A 27,932-nucleotide genomic window follows, 5' to 3' on the forward strand; every position below is an offset into this window, starting at 1 on the left:
CCTATAGAGTGAAATGCACCTTTCATACGGATTATATAAAGTATTTGTGTTTCGGTTCATTTGTGATGCGCTGCAGTTCTTCTTGCAGTCGAATACGGAGAAACGTTCTGCTTTTTAGTTTATTTTCTGCACCGTCAGGCGCTTCAGATTTGTCATGTTGTCGGTCGTAGTGGCAATTATTTTCGCATGAATTGCATTGCAAACAATTGGCATCAAGCCTGGTAAAACGTAGCCACAATTGTTTATCTTGTCGGGTACCTGCATTAAAAGTGGCTAAAACGGGTGGATTGTGACATTTATAAAATTCACGGGTGGGGATGGTGGTGGATAATTAACTCTGTGCGGACGGGTAGTAGCACGGATGAAAAATATGTGCAATATTTCTGTGGTGAGGTGGACGAGCGAGCGTGATTGTGGATGAGTGTCACCTGGGAGCCACACCGGTCTCGCGTTCTCTGAGGGAGCTCGAGGCAAATAAGGACGAGCGACACCAATAAAGGATGAGAGATCACCAGACCTGGATTTGACGTTGAGTTGTGTTTATGTTTTATTATGTGTGTGTGTGGCAGTTGTCCAAAAGGGGCTGCCCACGTTACTTTCGTTTTGTTTGGTTAAAGTCTTTTAAATGTTTTGCCGGTTCCCGCCTTCTTCTTCTCCCCTTTGAACATACTGTATTACAATTTCTATGTCCAAATTACCATTACACATACACGCAACAACGATATGCCATTTGACCCATCACGTCACCACCACGACAGTGCAACTTTTGTTGATGCCTCTCGTAGCCCAGTTAAAACGAGCATTGCAGGAATAGCAATGGATGAAGTGAAAGTAAAGTTGGTGAGTGGAGTATATGAAATTGTTGACAACGAGTCTTTAAAGGTACTTTAACGTTTCATTAGCCCATTCATGACACTGTTGATGTTGAGAGAGGTGCAAGATAAAAAATAAAGCATTTTAATTGGAATGATTTTAACGTGTGTGATTTATCGCGGGCACGGATCGGGTAACGTTTCAAATATTAACGGGTCTGGGCGGGTACGGATTTAATTTTGATATTTTCACGGGTCGGTGGGTACGGGCGGGGGCGGGTCTCCAAAAATGGACCTGTGCAGGACTCTGGTTGGGGTGCTAACCACCTATTTACATTGCACACGTCTGCAGCGCATCACGGCTCCCACAATGTTTTGTTCCGTCCTCGTGCAGCGGCGCGGCTGGTATAAACAGAAGCATTGACTAGAGTAGATGCTATCAGCTCCGGTGGCCGTCTAAGAGCTGTAAAGCCTGGTTCATACTTCCATATGGCTCCACAGAGCGAGACTCGACACTGCACTCGCACTTCATCCGTTTGGGAAGGTGTTACCACAGACGGGGTTACTCACTACAGCCTCACATGCGAGCCACATCCCTGGTCATAACCACTGTAAACTAATGTTTTTTTTTTTTTTTCACCACAGCCAATCATGCTACATGGTTGTTGGCTCACTAAAGTTGACAAGATTAACCACTTAGGTATCAAATGACAAGACCTTTAATGATACTCGAAAGTATCGAGGCAGTTGGTACCTAAAAAGTATCGAACTCTATACCCAGCCCTAGATCCTTCAGGGGTGTCGTGGATGGGTGAGGTGTCTAAGACACAACATCTTGTTACTGGAATTCCCCAGGGCTCAGTGCTTGGATCACTTCTCTTTTCCATCTACACTCACCTAAAGGATTATTAGGAACACCATACTGATACAATGTTTGACCCCCTTTCGCCTTCAGAACTGCCTTAATTCTATGTGGCATTGATTCAACAAGGTGCAAAAAGCATTCTTTAGAAATGTTGGCCCATACTGATAGGATAGCATGTTGCAGTTGATGGAGATTTGTGGGATGCACATTCAGGGCACGAAGCTCCCATTCCACCACATCCCAAAGATGCACTATTATGTTGAGATCTGGTGACTGTGGGGGCCATTTTAATACAGTGAACTCATTGTCATGTACTAAACATGTTACATCTTTGTGACATGGTGCATTATCCTGCTGGAAGTAGCCATCAGAGGATGGTTAAATGGTGGTCAAAAAAGGGATGGACATGGTCAGAAACAATGCTCAGGTAGGCCGTGGCATTTAAACGATGCCCAATTGGCACTAAGGGGCCTAAAGTGTGCCAAGAAAACATCCCCCACACCATTACAGCACATGTGTGTTTGTGTGTGTGTGTCAGTTATAATTATGTGCTGTGTAAATTAGCCTATATAGGCTACTTTTAGAAATTATATATAGCCCAACTTAAAAAACACAAACAAAAAAAACACTAACCCATAGGCTAGAAAAATTATAATAATTGCAGCCTATAATATTGAGCAAAGTAATTGAGTATTAAGTAAAGTTTTATTAATATGTATGTAGCCTAGGCTAAATCTAAAGGTAAGTCTGCTTTAAAAAAAATTACAGTCACAGAATGTGCCGGTTAGGAAACACGTTCAAATTTGTCGTCTTAACATGATAAAACTGTGCGTCTTTACACGTACTAAAGTAACGCAACGACTACTTACGCCTTAAAGGTCCCGTTCTCCGCGATTCCATCTTTCAAACTTTAGTTAGTGTGTAATGTTGCTGTTAGAGCATAAATAATACCTGTAAAATTATAAAGCTCAAAGTTCAATGCCAAGCGAGATATTTTATTTAACAGAAGTTCCCTTTCAAAGCCTACAGCGAATGGCCGGTTTGGACTACAGCCCTGCACTTCCTTCAGGAATGGTGTCACTAGAACCGTTTGTTGACTAACCCTCCACCCACAAGTACACACAAAATAGGGGGCGTGGTCTTGTTGCTCTCCAACGTGGAGAAGAGCGCGCATTCAGCGCTTGCATCTCCGCGTTATGGTAAGAGGCGGGACCTTTCCGGGCAAAGTGCGCTAAGCTGCTGTCCAATCACAACACGGGAAACGCTGGCCTAATCAGAACTCGTTATGTATACTTGAAGGAGGGACTTCATAGAACAAGGAAATCATCAGGCCGTTGTTAGGACAGAGAAAACAATACTTTTCTAGTACCGGTATATCGTGCAACACTAGATGTTTTTGTCACAATATAGTCCTTGCCTGGTTTAGGTATAGGAATAATTATGGCTTCTTGCCAACATTGTGGTACACCTCCTGTTCTCCAGATATTATTAAAAATGTGGAGGAGGAGTAAAAATACAGCATGGAGTAGATGCTTCAGAAACTCACAGTGAATTCCATCTGGACCAACTGAAGTATTATGGGAGCATTTAAGAGCACTTGAAAGCTCTTCCATAGTGAAGGGTTTATTATACGGTTCCATGTTATTTGAGGAGAAGTCCAGATATTTGTTCTCTTGCTGTGTTCGTATTGTTTTAAAGGTCAACAAGCCTTTAGGTCGACAATTTTCTAATATGGTGTTCTTTTCAAAAGGCTGCTAACAGTCCACGTATATATATATAAATAATTATATATATATATATATATATATATATATATATATATATATATATATATATATATACACGTTTTTTTTTGTTTTGTTTTTTGTTGTTAAAAGAGTACCTCAATGTTTGATGTATTGTATTTGTGATCCACTTCCTTTGTTGTTCATCTTTCAAATTATATTCCAGATCCTTTTGGTTGGTGTGTTTGCTGTTAAACTTGATACAAAACATCTGTCTTGTGTTATTAACAACTCTCTGTGTGCTTGCGTCTGACACATTTTAATCAGATTCTCTGTTGTTGGATGTTTTGTTGGATAAAAAAAAATGTTTTTTCCGCATTTCAATAACCATTTTACGGTTTTCATTGAAGTATGGGTTAGACCTACGACTTGGCTTTGATTATGTTTCAGGAATAGTTGTGTTTGATATTTCTGTAAGAATGTCAGTGAATCTTTTTACTGGATCTTAAAAATCTTGGGCGCCATGTTACATTTTTATAGCATAGTGTTTGAAAATTGTTTGAATTTGCATTAAGTTGCCAGCTTGGGATTTTTTGTTGGCTGTCCAATTCTTCACAGGCAATCAGGTGGAAGTGGTCACTTTCGCACAAGTCATCCCAGGTTTTCCATGAGAAGTCAAGCAAAAGTTCAGACGCACAGATTGTTAAATTAAAGGGGTGGTTGATTATGATTTCACAATTTAATTTTGATTTCTGCAAAATTATGACGCTCAAAGTTCAATCAAAAGGGACACATTGATATTTGTTCTGTTCTGTGTTTGACATGGCCATTGTAATAAATCCATGACTAGTCTTTGTAATGGTCTCATCGACAGATGTTTGGCTACACTTCCTGAATAAAGACAAAACTAATAGTGCTATACAGTCAGTATCGATCTCTATAGATCCAGTCTGTAATCAAATCCCTTTGAGAACTTTAGTATAATTTGTTAGAATAAATATACGAAAAAAAGGCTACAAGGCAATCATGTATTCTGCTGTACTAAAGCTTTAATAATAAAGCTAAAACCGTATATCAAAAGCTAACATTAGTATCATTTACAAATAACAGCATATCTACAAAGTATGAGACGACGACAAATAACAAAACATACCATCTGAAATGTCCTGTAACAACTGTTCTTGCACAGGTTCTGATCGATCCATCCTCTTCACTAATATTCTCTGGGTCTGATTTGGGCTCAAATTGATGAGGTGATATGGCTAATAATATATTGTTTATTACAGTACACCTGAGCATATGCAACTACCCATAATGATAAGATGCGTCACGTTTCCGGACAACGTGCACTAGGCGGTTAGTGAATCACAACTCACGGGGCCAGCTAACCAATCTGAGCCCAATGCGTATTTCTGAGGGAGGGGCATCACAGAACCAGGAAACTATCTGGCCGTTTTTAAAAGAGAGACAGCGGTGTAGAATAAAGGTAAAATATGTGAAAAAGAACAGCCAGGCCAATCAGGGTCTTGATCTGGTGGTCCTCCATCCACACTTTGTCATGGCAATCACAATCTCCAGACCTTAACCCCACTGAAAACCTCTGGAATGTAAGCAAGGGGAAGATGGATGGCGGATGGTCACCAGCCTTCAAATAAAGCTGAGATATTTTTGTTGTAAATCACCAACAGCAATGTGATAGGGAGCATGTCAAGATGCATTAAAACTGTGAAATCAGGGTTATTCCAAATATTGATTTCTGAACTCTTTCTAATTAGTAGGGCTACACAAACAATCAAATTTTAATCATGATCACAAATTTGGCTCCCCACGATCAAATTCACGTGAACGAGAGATATTTGAAATGCTTTTTTTTCCTTCAAATGCAAATCCGCTAAACCACTGTCTGATCTCGTGTCTCCGTGAGTCAATCCGAGCTGTTCCCTGCACCGCACAGCTTAGTTTCTAGATGTAGACAGTCACAGAGGACAGATTAACGAAAAGAAAATTCCACAACAGGTAGCAGTCGGTCATGAGGCTATAAACAATCTTAAAGAAAACAAAAAAATATCTAACGTAGCAGAGGGCGAGGCAGGGGGGCTTGTCCCCAGTAGGGATGGGAATTTTTATCAATTTCTCATTTCGATCATCGATAGGTCTCAAAAACGAGTAATCGATTAACCGTGGGCAGGGCTTGTGCGGGGGGCGGAGCGTCTCTGTCATGGAGATATGAAGCTATTTTAAGACTGTTCCGAAAATGTATGCTGACAAAAACATGAGATGTCTATGCAAATATGAACATATGACTATTAAAAAAAAAATACTGCTAGATTATGATGCATAAATGTCTTCAAATAACCCAGTCAATAATATCAGACATTGTATTTGTGCTGAAACTGTGAATACACCACCCTGCAGAGCTTTGCTAGCAGATTAATAAACTCCAAACACATCCTATATGAGATTAATCAGATATATGCCTATTACAATTTACATCTGCCCTAAAGGACGTGAATGTGCACGTGAACTTGGCCATGCTAGTATTTTACAGGCTTGAAAGGGAAACTCACTTTGAATCTGCTCTCCCCTTAAGAACAACATTAATACACGGGCAAAAAAAAACACAGATCATTTACAACACTATAATCGTGTTGGCACTGCACATAGTTTTATTTTTCATGATCAAAGTGATTACAGGCATCACTGCGCGGTTTCGAATCCATGAGAAACAACTTTAAAACAGGTCTACTGTAAAAAAAAAATAAAATAAAAAAAGTAAACAAAAAAGAGTAACACTGCTGCATTATTAATATCATCAATGATTTTAAAAAAGAAATAGCCTATCTAAAAAGAATATGACTGCCTCATATAACCCAAAGTCGATAATGTCGGGCTGTTCGCATTTGAGCTTAAGCTAAAGAGAATGAACACCTGCTGATATAACGGCAGCGCTTTTCTAGCTGGATATTAAACTCAACCAAACGCCGTCCTATATGAGATTAATCAGATATAGACAACATATCAAGTATTAAACATGTAATTTTACAACTTGCATCTGTGGAAAAGGATGCGGATGCGCACATGAACTTGACCGTGCTCTGATGTAACTCGTTGTGGATTTCCTTTAACAGCTGATACACGGGGAACTTAGGCACAGAGAATACAGCATTCTATTACAATCGTGTTCTCATTATAATGCTGTGTTTATGACAGATTGATGCTTCACATCTTGCACTGTATTTCATGATCATTCACAGTGCTTCCAGGCATCAGCGCTTCAGTTTCACTTTATTTTGCGGTCTGGAAGGCGTTCTGTCTCCAATCAGACCTCATTTATTGTCTAAAATGGGGCAATAACCAATCCGAGAAATACACAAATATATTTTTAAAGTCAAGGGTGATCATGGTTTTTATGAGAGATCGTCGCTATCACGTTCAAGTACTCGAGTACTCGACCACTGTTGCCCATCCCTAGTGCCCGAGAACTGGATCGTCACCCAGTGTGTGGAAGCATTTTGGGTTCAAGGCAAGTGACATAAAACAAGAACAGGTCGTATGCAAAAAGCGCCGTAAAGCTGTGTTGGCGCCACAAAAGCAACACCACGAACCTCCAAAATCACCATAAAAGTTTAATACGATGAATGTATGAGGGCTAAGAAATGTTTTGCAAAGACTAACATCCCACAACATCAACTCAGGCATCCATCGAAGAGAGCTTCTTTAGCGCATCATCATACCCATACCATCCACAACACAAAAGGCCAAATACATACAATAAATAATGTGCTGTTTCTATTGAAGCGCACCCACTTGCACACGTTTAGGTGTGGGTGGGTAAGAGATTAGCTAAAACATTTCACCAACAGATTATCAGTGTGAGTTTCATATTTCAAGTATCTGACCAGACCTCAATTCTTTGACATCTTTTACAGACCTTGCTATGCCTGATACACCTTTTTGTATTGCCAAAGGAGATAACTTGGTAAGGGCCATAACAGAAAGACTCAAAAGGAAAAAAAATCTCTGCCAATTAATTTTTTTTTTTTTTACAAACATGCATCCAGCATCTCCATAATCATCATTTTAGGCATTTGTTTGTTTGCCATGTTTTTATGATTTGTTTGCCAAAAACTACCTAGGACATGTCCTGAACAGCTGCTTGATTGGATCGGGGCCTTCCAACCTCCTGTCTTTATTAAGTCAGAGCCAAAGTACGGTGTTAGATCTGGAGAAGCTGCAGCTAATCACATTCCTCAAATACGAGGAACTCTTTCTCCCCAGACACGGGTTGCAACTTACGCCAAACATGTTACCAATATATTTTAACTCAATTTTTCAGTAGCTCTTTTCAAAATACTGTAGGTTTTCCAGTAACAAGCTACTTTTTCAAAAAGTGTCATTGCAGCAGAACAAAATGCTCTATTGCTGGTTACATTTTGCATTTTGCATACAGACCAAATCATAACCAGATGTGATGCAATAAGATTTCGGTGACAAGCAATTTGTCGTGTACTCCCAAACACGATATGTGAATATTTTTATTTATAAACAAATCAAAAATCACAGCAAATCAAAAGAATGTGTTGGCAGAGCTCTCTCTGCAAGTGCACTGCACTCACAACAGAATGGACATAAACAAATTCCTAAATGTTAAATCAGAAACTATTATTAAAAATACATACTGAGTGACAGAGATGTTTTGTCATAGATACACTTGCTTTCCCATGTAACTAGTAAAGCAATGCATTCATTTTAAAAATAACTTTACCCAACACTGTACACTTGTTTGTTCATCTGAGTTACAGTTTGAACGTTAGTGCCCTTTTTTTCAAGATCTGAGGTGAATTATCAGCATGGCTATAAAGGTTACATCAAATTATGTTCAAACTCACATAAAATTATTTTAACATTAAATAAAGCACAATCATTTTCATACTTTATATGTTGATGTCAAAACGTTGTCACCGTCAAAAAATAAAAAACTTTTCTAAAAAATAATCATTGCATAATCGCTGGTGTGGCTGTTTAAGACAAAATTTCGGATTAACTTAGAAAAGATACCATTTATCGTGTGTCGTTGGGTGTCTAGGTAGGACACCATCTTCGCGGGTGTTATGAAACGATTATCATACGTTTTTGGCAATACAGGGGTGCTCCATATTTTAAAGACGTGGCTGAGCTTCGCGTCCGGTGTGTGACCCCTTTAGGGCGCTGCCGCGCCGCTCCTTCAAAATTCAAACACATTGCTTTCAATGAGTGTACCCACACGGGCGGGGGCATTCTGTCCGCGGCGACTCAGGAAGTTGTTTAAAATCCTGCCGTGCCACAGAGCGCCATTTCAAGGTTTTATATTAAATTTATATTATATTTTTCTCAAGTCGTCAATGTACTGATTTCACCCTGTGCTACCAGATACACCTATTGTGCAGCTCTTCTGTCAGAAGTCGATTCAAAATTGAGCTTACGCGTATATAATGTGCGCGTCCGGTGTGAGATACCTGAGGCGGCGCTGAGCTTCACGTCCGGTGTGCGACCCCCTTAAGGCACAATTGGCTTAAGAACGTCCATGTTAACGCACTCCAGGTGTTCTTTTCCTCTCTAGGCAGGTATTTTTTTTAGGTTTATTTATCAAAATGTTCTTTTAAATATTTGTGTGATGTTATGTAATTCGATCGCGGCTTTAAAATGTTATGAGAAAATGTTTTACGAATGTTTATCCACTACATTTCCTTTTATTTAAAACCTAAATAAGAAAGCCATTGTCAGTTCGTCTGTCAGTTGACAGGCAGTTTTGGTCGCTTTATTAAAAGTTGTTGCTGCGTGCAATGTGTAAAGAAAAAAAAAATAGTTTTACCCTCCTGCTGACTAGATTCGTGCCCCTCCCAGCCCAGTCACACACACATAGAGGATTCGACTATCAGTCAACTATAGGAAGATTCGACAATTCTGATTCGAATGTGGTTTTTTTTAAAATAGCAAAACATTTTTGTAAAATTCACATTAAATATCAATTTCTCAGTTTACGTCATGGTGAAACCATGTTTATATTGTTAGATGCCTATCACTATGTTCTAATTGGACACGTACAAGACTTTAAAATACAAAGTTTTAACAGATGAGTTTTGTGTCGTACGATCTGAAGTTCTGCCTAGCCAGCACCTGGCACACTCCTTCCAGTCCACTCGTTCTATTGCGTTTAACCGCAGCTGTCGTCATTTTTTTTCCGGCAGTAGCAGCATGTAAAATTTCAATTCGGAGCCTGTACTCGTCGATTCTGGCACCCAAAAACACAAGATGATGACATCTTGACCATGTGATATTTCAGTTTTTCTTTTTTAATAAATCTGCAAAAATGTCTACAATTCTGTGTTGTTCTGTCAATATGGGGTGCTGTTTGTACATTAATGAGAAAAAAAATTGCTTAAATGATTTTAGCAAATGGCTGCAATATAACAGTGAACAACATAATATAACAACATAAGAAGGAAAAATTAAGGGGGTCTGAATTCTCTCCGTGCTCACTGTATATAAAAAGCACTGAGGACTTTAGTAGCTTTACTGTACTTAGATATTTTTGTTAGTATACTGAAGCCAAGATTTTTTTATTATTTTTTGACTAGCTGAACTAGGATTAAATGAGTAGCTTGTGCTTGGAAAACTACAGATTTTAAGCATCTTCCCTAGCTCTGGTGTGTGTGTGGCAGAAAGTGTACAAAAGGGTACCCTTTTACAAAAAGGTAGCGGGATTGAGGAATTGCGATGTAAAAAATAAAGGGAAAGTTATTCTAGGACTCTTTATTTCGCAACTGAAGTGCATGTGCCAGGCTTGCGAGTCAGAAATGCAAACAATAATTACACTCCAGCAGTTTGAAGCTGGAGTTGAGTGGTGCATTGTTATTTTAATGGCCCGGATGGGGAGGGCTCGAGACGAGTGAAGGATGTGCACTTACCCGGTGTGTGTCTCGTTCACGCACGTCAGGTTCTGAAAGCCCAGAGGAGGAGTGTTACACAGCAACTTCAGACCCTGAGAGTGGCAAGAATATATTTGATCAGACTTGATGGAAAACTCGCGAACCAGCCACCATCATAGTTCAGAGTCTGTCCTATATAGATTGAGATAATGACACACTTTAGGGAAGCCTTTAGAGTTCAAAATAACACCCTATTAGTTCCACTATAAATCACAGCCTGAAAGATGTTCAAATATTTTGCTTAAATAAAATGCTTCCAAAAATGTTCTCAAAATATGGTGACATGCAAGAAATTCTATCATGCAAGTATCTGACTGACAGAATAAAAAGTGTAAAAATGCTAGTTCCTGACCGTTTTGTTTTTGTTTCCTTTTATTTATTTAAAATAAATGAATGCAACAGAGAATGTGTTTAATTTTGGTTGTACAATGTAGACAAAAATACAATGTTTTTTTTTTAAATCTGTAACAGGGTTAGTTTAAGCGAGCTGCCATACAATTAGTATTTTCAAGCAGCTGCATCAGCTCTCAACAATGCGTTCAAAAAAATATGTAGAACAGATTTATTTGAAAGGTGGTGAATATAGAAGTTGGAATAATGTGCCATTTTAATGCTTTGCTGCCATTTAGGTCAAGCATAACTAACATGATCAAAACTGTCGCAACATCAATGCTCTTCGAAGCTCCCAACAAACTGATTCCTTTTGGAATAAAGACTCATTTGTAAAACTCTGTTGAAAAAGTAAATTAATAAATTGTGTATCATCTTTTCTGTGGAGCAGTATGGAAATACTTTAGAAATTATAAAGTTAGTTCCTGAAAGAAATGCAAACTGTTTATTTTAGTTTATTTACAGAATAAACTGAAATTTAGGTCACTATTCACTAAAAATATTCTTCTTTAGGGAGGATTTTTGCATACACTACTGGTTAAAATTTTGGGGTCAGTAAAATGTTTATCTTATAAGCATTAAGAAAGTTTGTGTAATGTCTCGTGTTTTCAGCAAATAATCCTGAAAAAAATAATTCCACAACATTTAGCATCAAGTTTTCAAGACTGATAAGAAGAAATGTTTCTTGAGGAGCAAATCAGCATATTAGAATGATTTCTGGAATAGTGATGCTGAAACTTCAGCTTTACCATCACAGAAATACAGGTCCTTCTAAAAAAAATAGCATATTGTGATAAAGTTCATTATTTTCCATAATGTAACGATAAAAATTAAACTTTCATATATTATAGATTCATTGCACTCCAACTGAAATATTTCAGATATTTTATTGTTTTAAAGGGATCCCCTGGTGTTGAGACTTGTATGGCTTAATATAACATAAATGATGTCTCTTACTGAATTATGTAGTAGAAAACCCATGAAAGATCTACGTTATTTTAAAAAATCGATTTTATATTTGGACCATGGGCGGCGCCATTTTGTTTGCGTTCTAGGTTGATGACGTAGATTGGTTGAACTCCTCAATCAGGTGGCGTTACCCGTAGCTATTTTTACCACAACGCAACTCGAAAATTGTTTCAGAGTTAAACAAAACCAATGAATTGCTTTGTAATTGTACTTAAAACACACTCAAACATACATGTGCACACAAACTCACCTACACAAGTCACAAACAGATCGGCGGCCGGGCACACACACCTGACAGACTGCGCTGTCTCAATCGAGATGTTGGGCTGCTCAGTCTCCACGACAGGGGCTGAATCCGAAATCGTCCCCCTATACCTTGAAATAGGGCATTATTTGAAGGGACGGCCATTTGTAGTGTTGTCCGACACCATAGGGACATGTTCAAGTGCAGTCATTCAGTCTCACGTTCACCACAATAACGAGTGTACAGCCAATTTACACACAACAGCTGTCCGACTTCACGCACTCGATCGTCTTCATTAACTCCTTCAAGTTGTATTAGTGAACAAAAGTAGCTAAAGTAATTTGTGTCTTAAAAGTGAAAGTTTAAAGATTGAGGTTAATTCACTGAGCTTGTGCTCAAACTTTAATGCACAAACCAATCCCATGCATCATCACCAAAACATCCTGCCTCTCTTCCTCACGTTAACTTATCCCATCATCCTACCTAGATATTTCCCTCTGCTGGATACATTAGGCATTACAGTTAATCTACTGCATATCAACAGTCTATCTATGATATCAACACAGGGAATAGTGATTGAGGGTTATGTATGCGCGCACGCAGTGCGTGTGTGTTCGCGCCGATCTGTTGGGGTGTGTGTGTGTGTGTGTGTGTGTGTGTGTGTGTGTGTGTTCGCGCCGATCTGTTGGGGTGTGTGTGAGTCTGTGTGAGTCTGTGTGAGCGAGAGAGTTTGTGTGCACATGTATGTTTGGGTGCGTGAAGTCGGACAGCTGTTGTAAATCGGCTGTACACTGCGGTGCAACGTGAGACTGAATGCTCGAACATGTCCACTATGATGTCGGACAACACTACAAATGGCCGTCCCTTCAAATAATGCCCTATTTCAGGGTATAGGGGGTCGATTTCGGATTCAGCCCCTGTCGTGGAGACTGAGCAGCCCAACATCTCGATTGAGACAACGCAGTCTGTCAGGTGTGTGTGCCCGGCCGCCGATCTGTTTGTGACTTGTGTAGGTGAGTTTGTGTGCACATGTATGTTTGAGTGTGTTTTAAGTACAATTACAAAGCAATTCATTGGTTTTGTTTAACTCTGAAACAATTTTCGAGTTGCGTTGTGGTAAAAATAGCTACGGGTAACCCCAGCTGATTGAGGAGTTCAACCATTCTACGTCATCAACCTAGAACGCAAACAAAATGGCGCCGCCCATGGTCCAAATATAAAATCGATTTTTTAAAATAACGTAGATCTTTCATGGGTTTTCTACTACATAATTCAGTAAGAGACATCATTTATGTTATATTAAGCCATACAAGTCTCAACACCAGGGGATCCCTTTAATGCTAATGATTTTGGCATACAGCTCATGAAAATCTAAAAAAAAAAGCATATCATGAAAATGTTCTCTAAACGAGCTATTAACCTAATCATCTGAATCAACTAATTCACTCTAAACACCTGCAAAAGATTCCTGAGGCTTTTAAAAACTCTCAGCCTGGTTCATTACTCAAAACCGCAATCATGGGTAAGACTGCCGACCTGACTGCTGTCCAGAAGGCCATCATTGACACCCTCTAGCGAGAGGGTAAGACAAAAAAAAAAAACGAAATAGGCTTTTCCCAGAGTGCTGTATCAAGGCGCCTCAGTGGGAAGTCTGTGGGAAGAAAAAGTGTGGCAAAAAATGCTGCACAACGAAAAGAGGTGACCGGACCTCTGAGGAAGATTGTGGAGAAGGACCGTTTCCAGACCTTGAGGGACCTGCGGAAGCAGTGGACTGAGTCTGGAGTAGAAACATCCAGAGCCGTGTGCAGGAAATGGGCTACAGGTGCCGCATTCCCCAGGTCAAGCCACTTTGGGCTACAGAGAAGCAGCACTGGACTGTTGCTCAGTGGTCCAAGTACTTTTTTCGGATGAAAGCAAATTTTGCATGTTATTCGGAAATCAAGGTGCCAGAGTCTGGAGGAAGACTGGGGAGAAGGAAATGCCAAAATGCCTGAAGTCCAGTGTCAAGTGCCCACAGTCAGTGACGGTCTGGGGTGCCAAGTCAGCTGCTGGTGTTGGTCCACTGTGTTTTATCAAGGGCAGGGTCAGTGCAGCTAGCTATCAGGAGATTTTGGAGCCCTTCATGCTTCCATCTGCTGAAAAGCTTTATGGAGATGAAGATTTGGTTTTTCAGCACGACCTGGCACCTGTTCACAGTGCCAAAACCACTGGTAAATGGTTTACTGACCATGGTATTACTGTGCTCAATTGGCCTGCCAACTCTCCTGACCTGAACCCCATAGAGAATCTGTGGGATATTGTGAAGAGAAAGTTGAGAGACACAAGACCCAACACTCTGGATGAGTTTAAGGCCGCTATCGAAGCATCCTGGGCCTCCATAACACCTCAGCAGTGCCACAGGCTGATCCCCTCCATGCCACGCCACACTGAAGCAGTCATTTCTGCAAAAGGATTCCAGACCAAGTATTGAGTGCATAACTGAACATAAATATTTGAAGGTCGCCTTTTTTTTGTATTAAAAAAAACTTTTCTTCTTGCTAATTTTTTGAGATAGGAATTTTGGGTTTTCATGAGCTGTATGTTAATCCATGTTAAGTGGTCTCTTTATTTTTTTCAGAGCTTTATGTCAGTGCCATTTTTTATGATAATTTAACTAAAGTCTACTACTGGCTTAATTTAAGCCCTGTCTGTGAAACCAATTAGGGTCTTTGTTTTACAGCGTGACTATTTTATTTTTTAAACTGTCGCAAATGTACACTATCAGTCAAAAGTTTGGAAACCGTACTATGTACTAACTATACTAAATAGTGCAATTTGTTTTAATTGTGAAATATTTAACAATTTAAAATAACTTTTTTTCTATTTGAATATATTTTAAAATGCTATTTATTTCAGTGACGTCAAAGCTGAATTGTCAGCATCATTACTCCAGTTTTCAGTGTCACATGATCCTTCAGAAATCATTCTAATATATGATCTGCTGTTCAAGAAACATTTATTATTATTATCAATGATGAAAATAGTTGTGTAAAAAAATAACAATCTGGATTATTTAATGAATAGGAAGTTCAAAAGAACAGAATTCATCTGAAATATAAAGCTTTTGCAACATTATAAATGTATATACTGTCAATTGATCAATTTAATGCATCCTTGCTGAATGAATGTATTAATTTTCTTTAAGTTCCCAACAAAAAAAAAAAAAAAAAAAATCGAACCGACCCAAAACTTTTGATCGGTAGTAGAATGTTACAAAAGCTTTCCATTTCAGATAAATACTGTTCTTTTAAACTTTCTATTTGTCAAAGAGTCCTAAAAAATAAATACTTTTTTTTAAAATAAAAACTGCTTTCAACATTGATTATAATCATAAATGTTTTTAGAGCAGCAAATCAGCATATTACTGTATAATGATTTCCGAAGGATCATGTGACATTGAAGACTGAAGTAATGATGCTGAAAGTTCAGATTTGCATCACAGAAATAAATTACATTTTAAAATATATTCAAATAGAAAACCGTTAGTTACATTTTAATAATATTTCACAATTTTACAGTTTTTTTTTGTATTTTTAATAAGGATGCACCGATCCGATACTCGGGATCGGGATCGGCTCCGTTCTGCCATTATTTGCCGGATCGGGTATCGGACAGACAGGACCGATCCAAATTCGATACTGTGCGCATAATACTCTGTGTTATTGTTAAGCCCCAGCGCCCCACAAAAGGCACAAAAACCTTATAAAGCATCAACGATTCGTGCACTATAAGTGTTCTGAAGCCATTCCATCGTTTAATGCGAGTACAGATTAGTTCACGTCAATGCTTCCCTCCACTGCGGCTGTCAGTCACTCTCCATTCAGCTTTAAACTGTCGCGTTCGGTTACGACACTCAACACGATGAAACTTTCCAAGACTATTTATTATTTCTGTTATTGTGCTTGATCTGTAGATAACGCTCTAACGTTATGGTTTCTCAAAAAAATGGCTATCTGCTGGCGTTTATTGCTGTAAACCGTGTTACTTTCTACCGGGTGTCAGTTAGATCACAACACTGGACTAGTTATTATATTGTTTTTCACACACAGTAACTGAAATGTTAAACTGTTAAAATAAACGGCTTATAAGAATACTGCATAGATATACTACGCGTCTATATCTTGTTTTAAACTTCTCGATGCGGACGGAGCGCGGCGCGCTGTGAGAGTCTATGACTGTGGCTGTGAGCATGTGACTCCGTGTTGCTTCAAGCGCATCGTCCTGCGCACAGGATGCGCATAAGCGCTTTGTGCCGTTCTGTATTATGCTACTGTTGCGCTATGAAAGCCTTATTAATAGCCTTTCTTGTTCTGCTCTATCTATATGTTGCTGCCTCATTAAAAATATGCATTATACATTTAAAATAAATGCAATTTCTTAGTATATAGGCCCTATTTCTATAAATATATTTACTTGTTTTTCATGAATATATTTTGTGTAACATATTTTACCAGATTTACAGCTACAGTTATTCACTTTTGTGGTTTCCTTTATTTTTTCCCAACTAAATGTTTAGATTTTATACAATTATTGTGCACTCGTGATTTTATAACTTTTGCTGCTGTATTATTCACTAACCTAATTTATTCAATTCTACACACTAAGTCTTAGAAATTCTACATAGACAAAACTGCATTGGTATCGGATCGGTTTAGTATCGGTATAGACCGATATTCAAAATTTTTAATATCGGATCGGATCGGTTCTGGAAAAATGGTATTGGTGCATCCCTAATTTTTAATAACATAAATGCAGCCTTGGTAAGCAGAAAACTTTCAAAAACAATCAAAATAGTGGTTTTCAAACTGTTGACTGGTAATGTATGGTTTTGAGGCAGAAACAGGCATCTATAGTAAAGAGATACATCCTGCAATCATCTCCTTTTGCTCTCTACAAAATGACATGACTGAGTAAACAACTATTCCTTTAAGGCACTGATTGTCAGTAATCATCTCCGTAAAACTAGAGGGGGGCAAATGTAGACATCTCATAAGTACAATTATGGTGGCTGCTACATCCCTACACTGTGTTTCAAATGCTGATGTAAAGTGACATATCAGTAGGGTTTCAGTACAAATTCAGATTTTAGTTTTTCAAAGAAAGTGTTTGTTTACTTTATTTCTCATATCTTTTTATATGACTGGTATCAGTCTCAGACAGGTTTGTTCAATTGTTTGCCAGGTCTACTTGGGTAAATCAAACCTTACTTAAAGAGGTTGTTCCACATTATTAAGCAAGTCACAGTTCTCAAGCCAAATGGGGAAGAAGAATGATTTTTCCGAAGATGAAAAGCATGAAATGGTGCAATGTTATGCAAAAGAGATGAAAACAACAAATATTGTGTGAAAACTGAAAGGAGATGCATCGAAGATTTGTGAGTAATTTACAGTGCAAGACAACTCGATTAGATAAAGGCTTATTATGAAAAGTTAGCTATAAAAACAACAAGTGTTGAGAATCAAACAAGTATTTGAAGTTGATGGCGTCTCTGGAGTCTCAAGAATCTCTCCATGCAATCTGGCGGTTGTGCGTAAAGTTGCATTTCAGCAACCTCTAATCAAAACTCACAAAGAGAAATGTTTGCAGTGGGTGTAGAAATACATTTTCAAACTGTTTTTATTGTATATTTTTATTTACCGTTTTATTATTATTGTGTTTTTTTGTTAGTTTTTTTGCATTTAGTGCATTGTCCTGAATGGAAATCCTTTTATTTCAGAAAAAAAAAATCTATCCTCCTTTTTATACCACAGCAGAAAATGGTCAGTTATAAACACTACATATCTTGCAGAAGTCATTCTGACACCCTTAGAGACCCTAAAGGGACCTCCCAATCTCACTTCCCAATATTCCAGCCCAAATCATCACCCGCTAGGCTCCTCACTGACGTCGTAGTCTTATTGGAACGGGGTGACCACTCACCAAACATTAAGAAATCCATCCATCAAGACCATCCATTGTAGTACAGCTTTCTTCAATGATTAAGACCATTTCAAAATGAGTCTTCAGAACCCATTGTAATGGTTTCTCTTAGCGAGCTTTGATTAGAGGTGGCTGAAATGCAACTTCATGCAAAACTGTCAGCCTGCATGGAGAGATTCTTGAGACTCCAGAGACACCAATTACTCAAAAAAACGTATGATAATCTCCATTCAGTTTTCACGCAATAGTTGTTTTCACATCTGTTGCATAACATTGCACCATTTCACCTTAAGAACTATTTTTTTTTCTCCCCATATTTGCATGAGAACTTTGACTTGCATAATAATGTGAAACAACCACTTCAGGTAGGGTTTCCATTTACCCAAGTAGACCTGGCGAACTACTTAACTGGTATCAATTTCAGACAGGTTTTTTATCTACAAAGATATGGAAAAATAAAACAAATGCTTTTATCTGAAAAACTCAAATCTGATTGTACTGAAATCCTACTGAGGTCACTTGCATAATAATTTGGAACACAGTGTAGGTCTGTACATATTTATTTGACAGGGCTGTTTAATCAAATCTAGCATGCTTTTTAAATTACAAACACCAGATAGCTCAAAAATGATTTATCTGGCTGGCTGGCATGAGATTAATAGATTAGTTCAGGAGAGGTTCGATCCAATAACCCCCTGATTACTGCTCCATTAGCCTCACATCCCAGCTCTCAGCGCGATGTGCCCACTGGGACCAGTGCTGCTGAAAACAAGCTTAGGCATCTGCAGTTTTCTGAAAAGCTCTTCATGGCATGGGGGGAACTATGCTCTTGAGTGTTCATTATTTTTCTCTCCACTACTAATCCCTTTTTCTTGCCATTCCTACCATAAGTAACACGTTTGCTGCTGCTCTGAAATCCCTTTGATCGTCCCTCATGATATGGGTTTGTGAAAGCAGTGTCTGAGGTTTTCAGGTGAGCCTAAATCTGTGTACTTCCCCATCTGCCTCTGGCTGTTTGTCCTTTTATTATCTTCAAATAATCCTTTCATCCCTCTCGTTTTCTCACCAGGCTCTCTGGGGTGCATTGGTGACAGCACTGTCCAACCATCGGCCTGAACCTGCCCAGGAAAGGAGCCACGCTTTTCAACTTCTTCCTGATGTTCACACTCCACGACAGCTACCAAAAGGAGAAACACACGCACACACACACACACACACACACACACACACATATAAGGGATTGCCGGAACACAGAGGAAGGAATAAACTAAAGATTTTAAACTGGCACAGAGTGTGATAAAAGAGTCAGCACTTTATTTCAAGCTGAGATAAGAAACAAAGCTCCAGCCAATAACGCAGCCCTTGTTCCTTTTCTATGATCGCTTTATTTGCTTCACATTTTCCAACATCAAAGCGGGAGGATCAATGTTTAAACGCAAACAAAGGAAGGGAAGGAATATGAAATATATTCACAAGTGGTTACTACATCTCCGTCGCAATTGATGGTACAATTGAAAACGCAATCAATTTGGGCCTTTGTTACTGAGTGCCGTACCCTGAAAGATTTCCACTGAAGATGACATCAATTTAAATTGGTACTAATAATAACAACATTTTAGCAGAGATGGATAAGAGACATGGCTGGCGACAGTAAGAATCATCATTCAAAGCTGCCTCAACAACTGACGCCATTACAAACTCTCTAATCATCTGTGTGGGAAATATCACTTACAGCAATCAATTATTAAATAAGACTGCATAATGGATAGGGGCCAGGCGCCCAGGTTCATTCTTTTAATCTCCTTTTCAACTGAAAATTATTTCTGCTGGTAATGTTTCATTAGCTTGGGCTCACAGATACCATAATGTCTGTCTTTGGAGTAATAAAACCAAGAGAATGTAGTCTGACATCCAGAGGAATTGCGCTAGGCTCTAATTTTTTTAATTAAAATTCACTTCAGCTCACATTTCAGATCAGGTAATAATTAAATTATTTGATTTTAAGAGTAAAAGAGAATATTTTACAAACAATAAATATATTAGACAGTACATCCTTCAAGCTCACTAAATATTTAAATGATTAAATGAAAAAAAAAGGTTTTGTTCACACTGTAGGGGAATCCAAATATTCTTAAATTTGCTTAATTTGAGATTCAAATACTGACGATCCATACGAGCAGAGTCAACGCTCCACATCAACTCTAATAAACACATCAATATTAGTGCATGCTATTTTAAACTTTGTTTTGAGACACGGTGAGGAATAATCCTGGAATAATTTTCCTTAGAAGAAAAGCTGTTTATTTCTTAGAGCAAACTGATGCAGCGAGGATTTTGAGGCAAGTTTATTCTGTTAGTCTCTGTGAATATTAAACCTCAAAAGGACAGTTTAAATATGAAACCTTCTGCAACATAAAATGTCATAGACATAAGACTGTTTAGACAAGATTACTTTGGCCTGTTTTAGATAGATTATTAAGTGTTTGATGTCATATTAATGAAGCTTTTGTTCACAAATTTCTGCTCAGATGCATTGTTTGTGTACAATAGGCTACCTGCTGTAGCCATTAAAATGTATTTAGTTTCATATTGATGTTTAAATATAATAGCACAGAGTTTTTTTATTTTTATTTAATGAATGTTGATTATGATAAGTGAACAGCAGGAGTAATAAATTACATCATAAAATGCGCAAAAATCAGACGACATGGAGTTTGTTAGACCGCTTCATTAAGTTTTGTTTTGTAGAAAGCCTTTCTTTAAAGTGAATTTCGTTTTGTATAAATTGTATCTTAATTTCAATCAATGTTTCTTCAGCCAATTGCCTGGATTTAATAAATAAGAAGCAATGCATCAGACAATAGCCTATAATCATGACATTGCACGTCACGTCTCATAAATGAACCGAAACGCAAAATGATATTTGAGTATTGAGTGTATCGTATAGTTTACAAAATCAAATGATTCAGAAAATGTTTGCTATTGAAATGACTGCGGAAAAAGTGTCCCTATCCTATACTCTTTCAAATCATAATTGCACTGCATTATGTTGTTTTAAATCCCAAATATTTTACTTATAAAATTCATCATTACCAATTATGTAGTTATTTACAGAATACTTAATTGTTCAATGTCACAATATTACAGATTTTTAGCATGAGACTTCTTTCAAAAATAAATAAATAATAGTAGTCAAAACTTTTGATAATTTAAAATATAACAGGCCTTTATAATGTGGCATAATTTACTTTTGGACAGAAACTCTGCTTGGTCCTGAACCCACTTGCATTTCCTAGAATTGTTATGGCTCTGTGCAGAAATTCTCCTCCAACCAATATACTCCAGGAAAAAAAGGAGAAAATTGCTTGTTGAACCCTTGCTCAGAAAACTGTGTGCATTTCTGAGTAGTTAAATAATTTGTTAGACTAACTGCATCTAATTTGACAAGTTTTCAACCTCACTCCTGACTAGGTGAGTACATCTACATCTTTCATCAATTATATATATATAAAAAAACGATATAACGATCCCACAAAGGTTCCAAATGATTGACTCCTGACAGTGCGCGTGAGAGCTTTTTTTGCCGTGTGTGAGAGCATTCATTAACGGCTGCAAGAGTTACCTTATGCTTACCTGGTGCTGTGCTTTGAATCTGATTATGATAATCACCATCATTACAAACACAGATAACATTTTTCAATCTGATACAGCAATGCTAATGAACCAATCAAAAATGGAATAAATTTCAGGTCATTTTCATCAGCGTTTAAGGGGGAAGCAGCTTCTGAGAAATGTATCAAAGAGCTTTTTGACTTGGTTCACAATGCATCCAATTTTACCTTGTTTTTCAAACAATTTAGCAAGTGATGAAATCAGATCTTTTCGTTTAGACAGTCATCATCTACAGAGGTTGCCATAGTAATGGCAGGGCCAGGACACACTACTTTGAAATTTAATGGGATCGTTCAGGACTCACTTTAATCAGATTTGAAACCCGTTCATTGTCATTCATGTGACAAAACAACTACTGTAAACATGTTTTTTAGTGGGATATAAAAATCTGATTTTTGCTGCTTGTGTAAAAGCTTTCAGTGTTGTTTTTCTTGTCAACATTAGTATAATCAAAGACGCAGGTCACATTCTTACATTTGTACTACTCTAGTACACCTTCTTATAGTTGGGGATTCAGCAATATTGTTAATTTGACTGCACTGACACTATTGGATGAGAACTGAAGTTAGCTGAACGATGATATCACTATTTTATGCTCTAGTTTATGATGATCTTTTCAGTTATTGAACAGAACTGAATCAACTGTGTACTGACCTGAGGTGAAAAAATGACAATTTTCTTTTTAGACCTGCTTTACAACAGCATTGAATTCTGTTTGCCTCACTGAATCACCATGTCCCTGAGTATCCCTGTAAAGATGCTTTGAAACTATCTGTATTGTATAAAGCATTATATAAATTAAGGTGACTTGACTTGACAGTGGCTCTTTTTTGTGTTATTTATCTAACCTGCCCTAGAATAAGAGGATTACTAGATGATCAAAGACCGAATCAGGGACCCTCAAGTGGACTGAATCAAAGATAATCTACATATGAGCACTGCTCAGGTGAACTCAAAGTCAGCAGCTCTTCAGGGGTAAACCAACACTGCCAACAACAGCTGGGAGAAGATGGGATGGCGTTTAGACTAATCGCCTGCAGCTGGTCTGAGTTATGAATTCAATTATCGTCTAGAAAGTAGGTGGATTTGGAGAATGGTGGGATGATTGAAAATATGAAAGCAAGAGCGGTTTTCTATTGTTTATAGATATGATGGCCTCTTTGTAGCATTATGCAGTACACTGACCAAGCAATACTGACACTGGATACATTAATTTGACAAAAAGTGACAATGAAGACCTTTATAAAAATATTTATATCTCAAATAAATGTTTTTTTATTATTATTATTTCTGTTTATTTAACTGTATATATGATTTCTTCTTCTAATCACAAAATATTATATTTTGAAGAATGTCAGCAACCAAACAGTTGATGGGCCACATTGTATTTTTTTTCCTCCATACTATGGAAGTCAATGGGGAACAACAAATGTTTGTTTAACCATATTCTTTAAAATATATTTAGCAGAAGAATGAAACTCATACAGGTTTGGAACAAGCGGCAACCTCCCGCGATCTCTCTTGAAGCCAATACGGAAGTAATGTAAACTGCAATTCTTCAACTGGCCACTTGGGACAGGCTCCAGAAGGGAGCAGAATCTCATTGAGCCCCATGTTAAAATTCTCAACTTTAAAGCAGAAAAAAACATGTTTACAGCCATTTATCTGCCATCTATAGTTATTGCGTCACCTCAGCTCTGCGCACATCCCGCCTTTTTGCCCATTTTCTGTTATCCGGGAGTGACACACGTTGACTCGCTCACAAGATGGCAACGCCCAGCTCATCTCTACTTTAAGCTTCAGAACGGCTTATCGGAATCCTATGGGTGACGTCACGGACACTACGTCCATATTTTTTTACAGTCTATGGTTTGGAACAACATGAGGGCTGAGTAAATCACAGAAATATTATTTTAAGTTACCACGGCATAGGAGACACTACATTACTGACATTGTCTGAAAAGAAAAGAAAAAAAATCCAAGAGATTTCTAAAGCGAGGAAGTACACAAAGATAACAGTAAGATGTGTCAGGTGGAAAGGTCTTACCGCGGGGCGTTTGGGCTGGAAAGAAACAGCAGTTTCACTGGAAGGATTTGCGCATACTGGGTCCATGATTCTTCAAACCAAATTGCTCCCTTACCATCAGAAGAAATCCTGAAGAAATGAAAATTATAAATGATTAAAAATGCATAGTTTTAAACAAGAGGTGAGTTTCAGTAGCTCTGAGACTTCAAGTTAAACAGGAACAAAGACACAATAGAAGTAACAAGAGGGAGGAGGCCGCGCACATGTTTAAATGAGAAAGAAAAAAAGGCAAGCCAAGGCTCAAAATTGCGAAATCGCATATCATGCTCCCTAAACTGAATCTCAACTGAAGTCAAATTTTATTTGGAAGCATGTGTGATGTTGAGGTGCAACCTTTTTTCTAGATATATGCACCGGTCGACCAAAAATGGTAACTGGCCATTTGAACACATTTGGAAGCTGCCAGTTTTTAGCTTCAATTTGGCTGATCTCCAGACTATTCCAGACTTGCACATAAACTGCAATCATTTCCTGAAATGTGTCATTTGTGTAAAAATATACAAAGTAGGCTTGGGCGGTATCCAAATTTTGATACCGTCAAACCTCCTCCCTATTTTACCTCGGTATACGGTATTACCGTGAATAATTAAAACATTATGATGTAAGGCTCAGACAGCGCCAACAAACTGTTGGCTTGGCATATATATATATACTTAAAAGTTGGACCTGCACAGGAAGGATAATTCTGGGAGTTAGAAGGGGTGTGTCGCGATTCTGCCTCCTCACATCGCGATACAGGTTCGTGGACCTGCGTATTGCGATTTCGATTTCATATCGCATATCGTTACAGCCCTAATATATATATATATATATATATATATATATATATATATATATATATATATATATATATATATATAGGCCTATATTTTTATTTTATTTTTTACATTTGAGCCCCTGAGAAACTCTCTGCACGTTTTATGCTTACCGTTATGAGACAATTGTCAGACAATTGACTTTTTTTTTTTTGTCAGTCCCATGTCCACTTGATTTTTGTGGAGTTCATGCTTATTGCTTACATTGCCAGCTGTGTGACAAAAGGCTTCGGCAATATTACAGCATAGTCCGAGGGTGCGCTCGGTTTTTCATCCACGCAGCAGTGAGTGGATGGTGGTTTCGGATATGCGCCCTTATAGGTAAGGTATTTCCATCTCTCGCGGTCATCTTTTTGTTGCACAATTTGCAAATTGCCTCGTCTGTATTTACCGTCAAAACCCCAAATACTTCCAAACTGCAGAAGTTGTGTTCTTTTTCGAGACCGAATAACTCAGTGCCCGACTCGCCGTCTTTTCCCCTCTCTCTCTCTCTCTCTCTCTCATCCACGCTGTCACAACAACGCATACACATATTTAGGCATTTAATAAATAAATAGTATTTAATATGTAAATAGTTTAATTAGTTCAACTTATTAAATATTTAATAATTAATTGTTGATCAGCAATATGTAAGTTGATCTGTTTTTTTTTTTGACGGTTTGACGGTATTGAAACTGATACCGTTGCTATTTTTAGATCCCGCGGTATACCATTTTACCGTATTACCGCCCAAGCCTAATACAAAGTCTGTTAATGTTAACACAGGTTGACGACGCATAGAGGAGACCACATATACGCAGCAGGGAAAACACCTGCCACTGTAAGATCACTGTTCATGATTCTTCGAAATATAGGAAAATATTAATATTGAATTACAATGCATTGTTGGATATGGGCTATTGCACAAATATACCCTGCACAACTTATGACTAGTTTTGTGGTCCAGGGTCACATATATACTGCATATCGGCATTCAGCCAAAAAAATATGCAGATAGATAAAAATTGAGTGCCATATTGCCCATCTCCTAATACTGGATGACCTCTACTATCTGAAGAAGAGGAAGCTTAACATCAGTTCTGCTGACTGCAAAATTATTGATGACATCTAACCACTGACCAAATATAAAACACAACAGGAAAATTAATATTGAATTTATGGTGACTACAAACCCTTTTTATTTATATAGCAGCCTTTTTTTTTTCATAAAATGTCTCCCAGAAAATTGAAGACAAACATCTTGGAAGTTTTCAAACTGTATAAACGTGCCTTTCAATGTGTCGCCATTAATATTGAAAACCAATGAGCTTCCTCTGTCCAATAATAACAGTACAAGTATAAACAAGACCAGGCCAAAAAATCTCATTCTCCCCAGCACCCTGAAAAAATTCATTATCCATATTTCTCCTGGCAGAATATTCAGGCCCTCTCCCTTTTCATCAAACTTTGCCCCTGTAGTGACAATTATTTCATGTCCGACCATCTCCATAGCTCTAGTTAGTCCTGTTTTCATTTCTCGCTCCTTGACTCCACATCCGCCTCTGCATTACAGAAATGAATGCAACTATATCTTTGTTTAAAGGGTACACAACACACACAGTTTCTGCCAATCTCATGTTAATCTTGAGTACCTATAAAATAGTATTGCGTTTTTCATATCTCTGAAGAGTCTTCAGTGTACCAATTCTTTCTGAAAACAGCTGAACTTGTGGAGGCGTGCAGTGAACGGGGCTAAAGAGTCACGCACACGCAATACATCAAGGCATTATCAATGAATAACTTTCGATTCACTATACGTTTGTGTTGTTTTCATTATATGCGCTTTCAAACCTATTGCCAACAAAACACAGAAATATGATGCAGTTTCATTTACCGCCCGTGCTTTCGAATCGTGACCGAGAACAAACAAACACACTTGCACAACTCGATTGCAGCTCCGGAAAAACAAGCCGCATCCGCGGTTTCCCTAACGCTGGTTTATTTGGAAAGCTGAACAAGGCATTCCCTCAGAAACAAAAACACACTTCTTTAGTGACATTAGCAGTATTCGCACGGGATTAGTATTATCTAGGGACCTCTGTGATTTAGAAATGACTCCCCCACATCTGAGTTTTGCGGCGCATTCGCACAGGATAAGCAAAGCCTGTGATTTTACTCGAATTTACTGACTTCTCCCGGATATGATGTCAAGACTTCGTTATATAGCTGTATGAAATCATAAACAGGCATCGATATCGTTTTGATTATTTTATAGCAATAAATAAACAATTTCGTTCAGTTAGCGAACGGACGCCATGAACTTGAGCTCGGACCCGGGGCAGGAATCAGATTTCATTTATCACGAGTAAGAAGCTGACAATATAGCCTACGGAGGAAGATTCAGTTTCAAAACTAAATGTAAAATCGCCTATTTAAACAAGCTTGTCATTGTACTGTACTGTTCTGTTCTGTTTTTCATTAAGAACAGTATTGATATTAATATTAAACACACCATTCAATCAGATTACTCTCAAATTGATACTCATTCTAAAGTGAAAGTATAGTGTGGGCGCGGCTGCACGGGAATTCATAACGGTGCGCATTATGAATGCAGACTTTATTCTTCGTGAAAGATAAAGATAGAAATGCTCACAGGAAGAAAAAAAAAAACGTGCAAAAATTATAGATGACCCGCTTAATCCTGGCCAAATCACAGAGATGTCGATTCGCACGGGACTAATATTATCACAGGACCTCGGTGTGCGGCGAAATATGGTCGGTCATTTGGACGTGCTTTTACTCTCACTCTGGTTGAAGAAGTGTCCATACAAAGAATTTCGCCCCCTTTATGAAGTCATACTCGGAAAAAAAATTCTAAACTTTCTGTAACTTGTTAGTGTGTACTTGGCACAGAAATACTCTGTGATATGTCCAACTCTTTTTGTTTTATATTATGGCCATGATAAACCAACTCTTTAACAGTGTAAATAAGTCAGAATGCATGAAATAGCAGCCCCCCCCCCCCCACATTATGTTAATTGTTGCATTACAAAACATGGCAATGCAAGGAGTGCATTGTAAAGAGCATTTATCGTTCATATGTGTTCTAAACCTGCATGACTTTCTTTTTTCCATACAATGGAGTAAAATGGTCCCCAAAACGGTGGTTCAAAAAAACTTCTGGAATGACATAAGGGTGAGTAAACAATGACAGAATCTTCTATCCTGGGTGAACTATCCTTTTAAAGTCATGTTTATAGCTAGACGCCTGAATAATAACAAATCCACGTTAATGGCACAAACATTTGAAGGCCCACTGAGTAATAAAGTTTGTTACCATCACAGCAACAGAAGAGTGCACTTAATATGTTCAAGGGGCCTGGCATCTGCAGACTAAAATATGTTTCTGACCTTGTTTCGATCTCGTTATTCAATTTTCATTAAAAACTA

At 38.1% G+C, this 27,932-nt stretch overlaps 1 protein-coding gene across 6 annotated transcripts in view; it reads right to left on the reverse strand.

Annotated features, from left to right (window-relative positions):
- The window catches only part of gpat2 (glycerol-3-phosphate acyltransferase 2, mitochondrial), a 97,032-nt gene that overhangs the window by 65,671 nt on the left and 3,429 nt on the right, over window positions 1–27,932 (reverse strand). For all 6 annotated transcript variants that reach the window (XM_067413338.1, XM_067413336.1, XM_067413337.1 and 3 more), the window contains 3 exons: window positions 23,650–23,757; window positions 18,997–19,107; window positions 10,349–10,422 (listed from right to left, as the gene is read on the reverse strand). In XM_067413338.1, coding sequence (XP_067269439.1) covers window positions 10,349–10,422; window positions 18,997–19,107; window positions 23,650–23,715 — 251 coding nt within the window. In that variant the 5' untranslated portion in view covers window positions 23,716–23,757. The remainder of the gene's footprint in view (window positions 1–10,348; window positions 10,423–18,996; window positions 19,108–23,649; window positions 23,758–27,932) is intronic.

Source organism: Pseudorasbora parva, chromosome 13 (assembly GCF_024679245.1).
Source record: "Pseudorasbora parva isolate DD20220531a chromosome 13, ASM2467924v1, whole genome shotgun sequence".
In the NCBI taxonomy this organism is placed as follows: domain Eukaryota; kingdom Metazoa; phylum Chordata; class Actinopteri; order Cypriniformes; family Gobionidae; genus Pseudorasbora; species Pseudorasbora parva.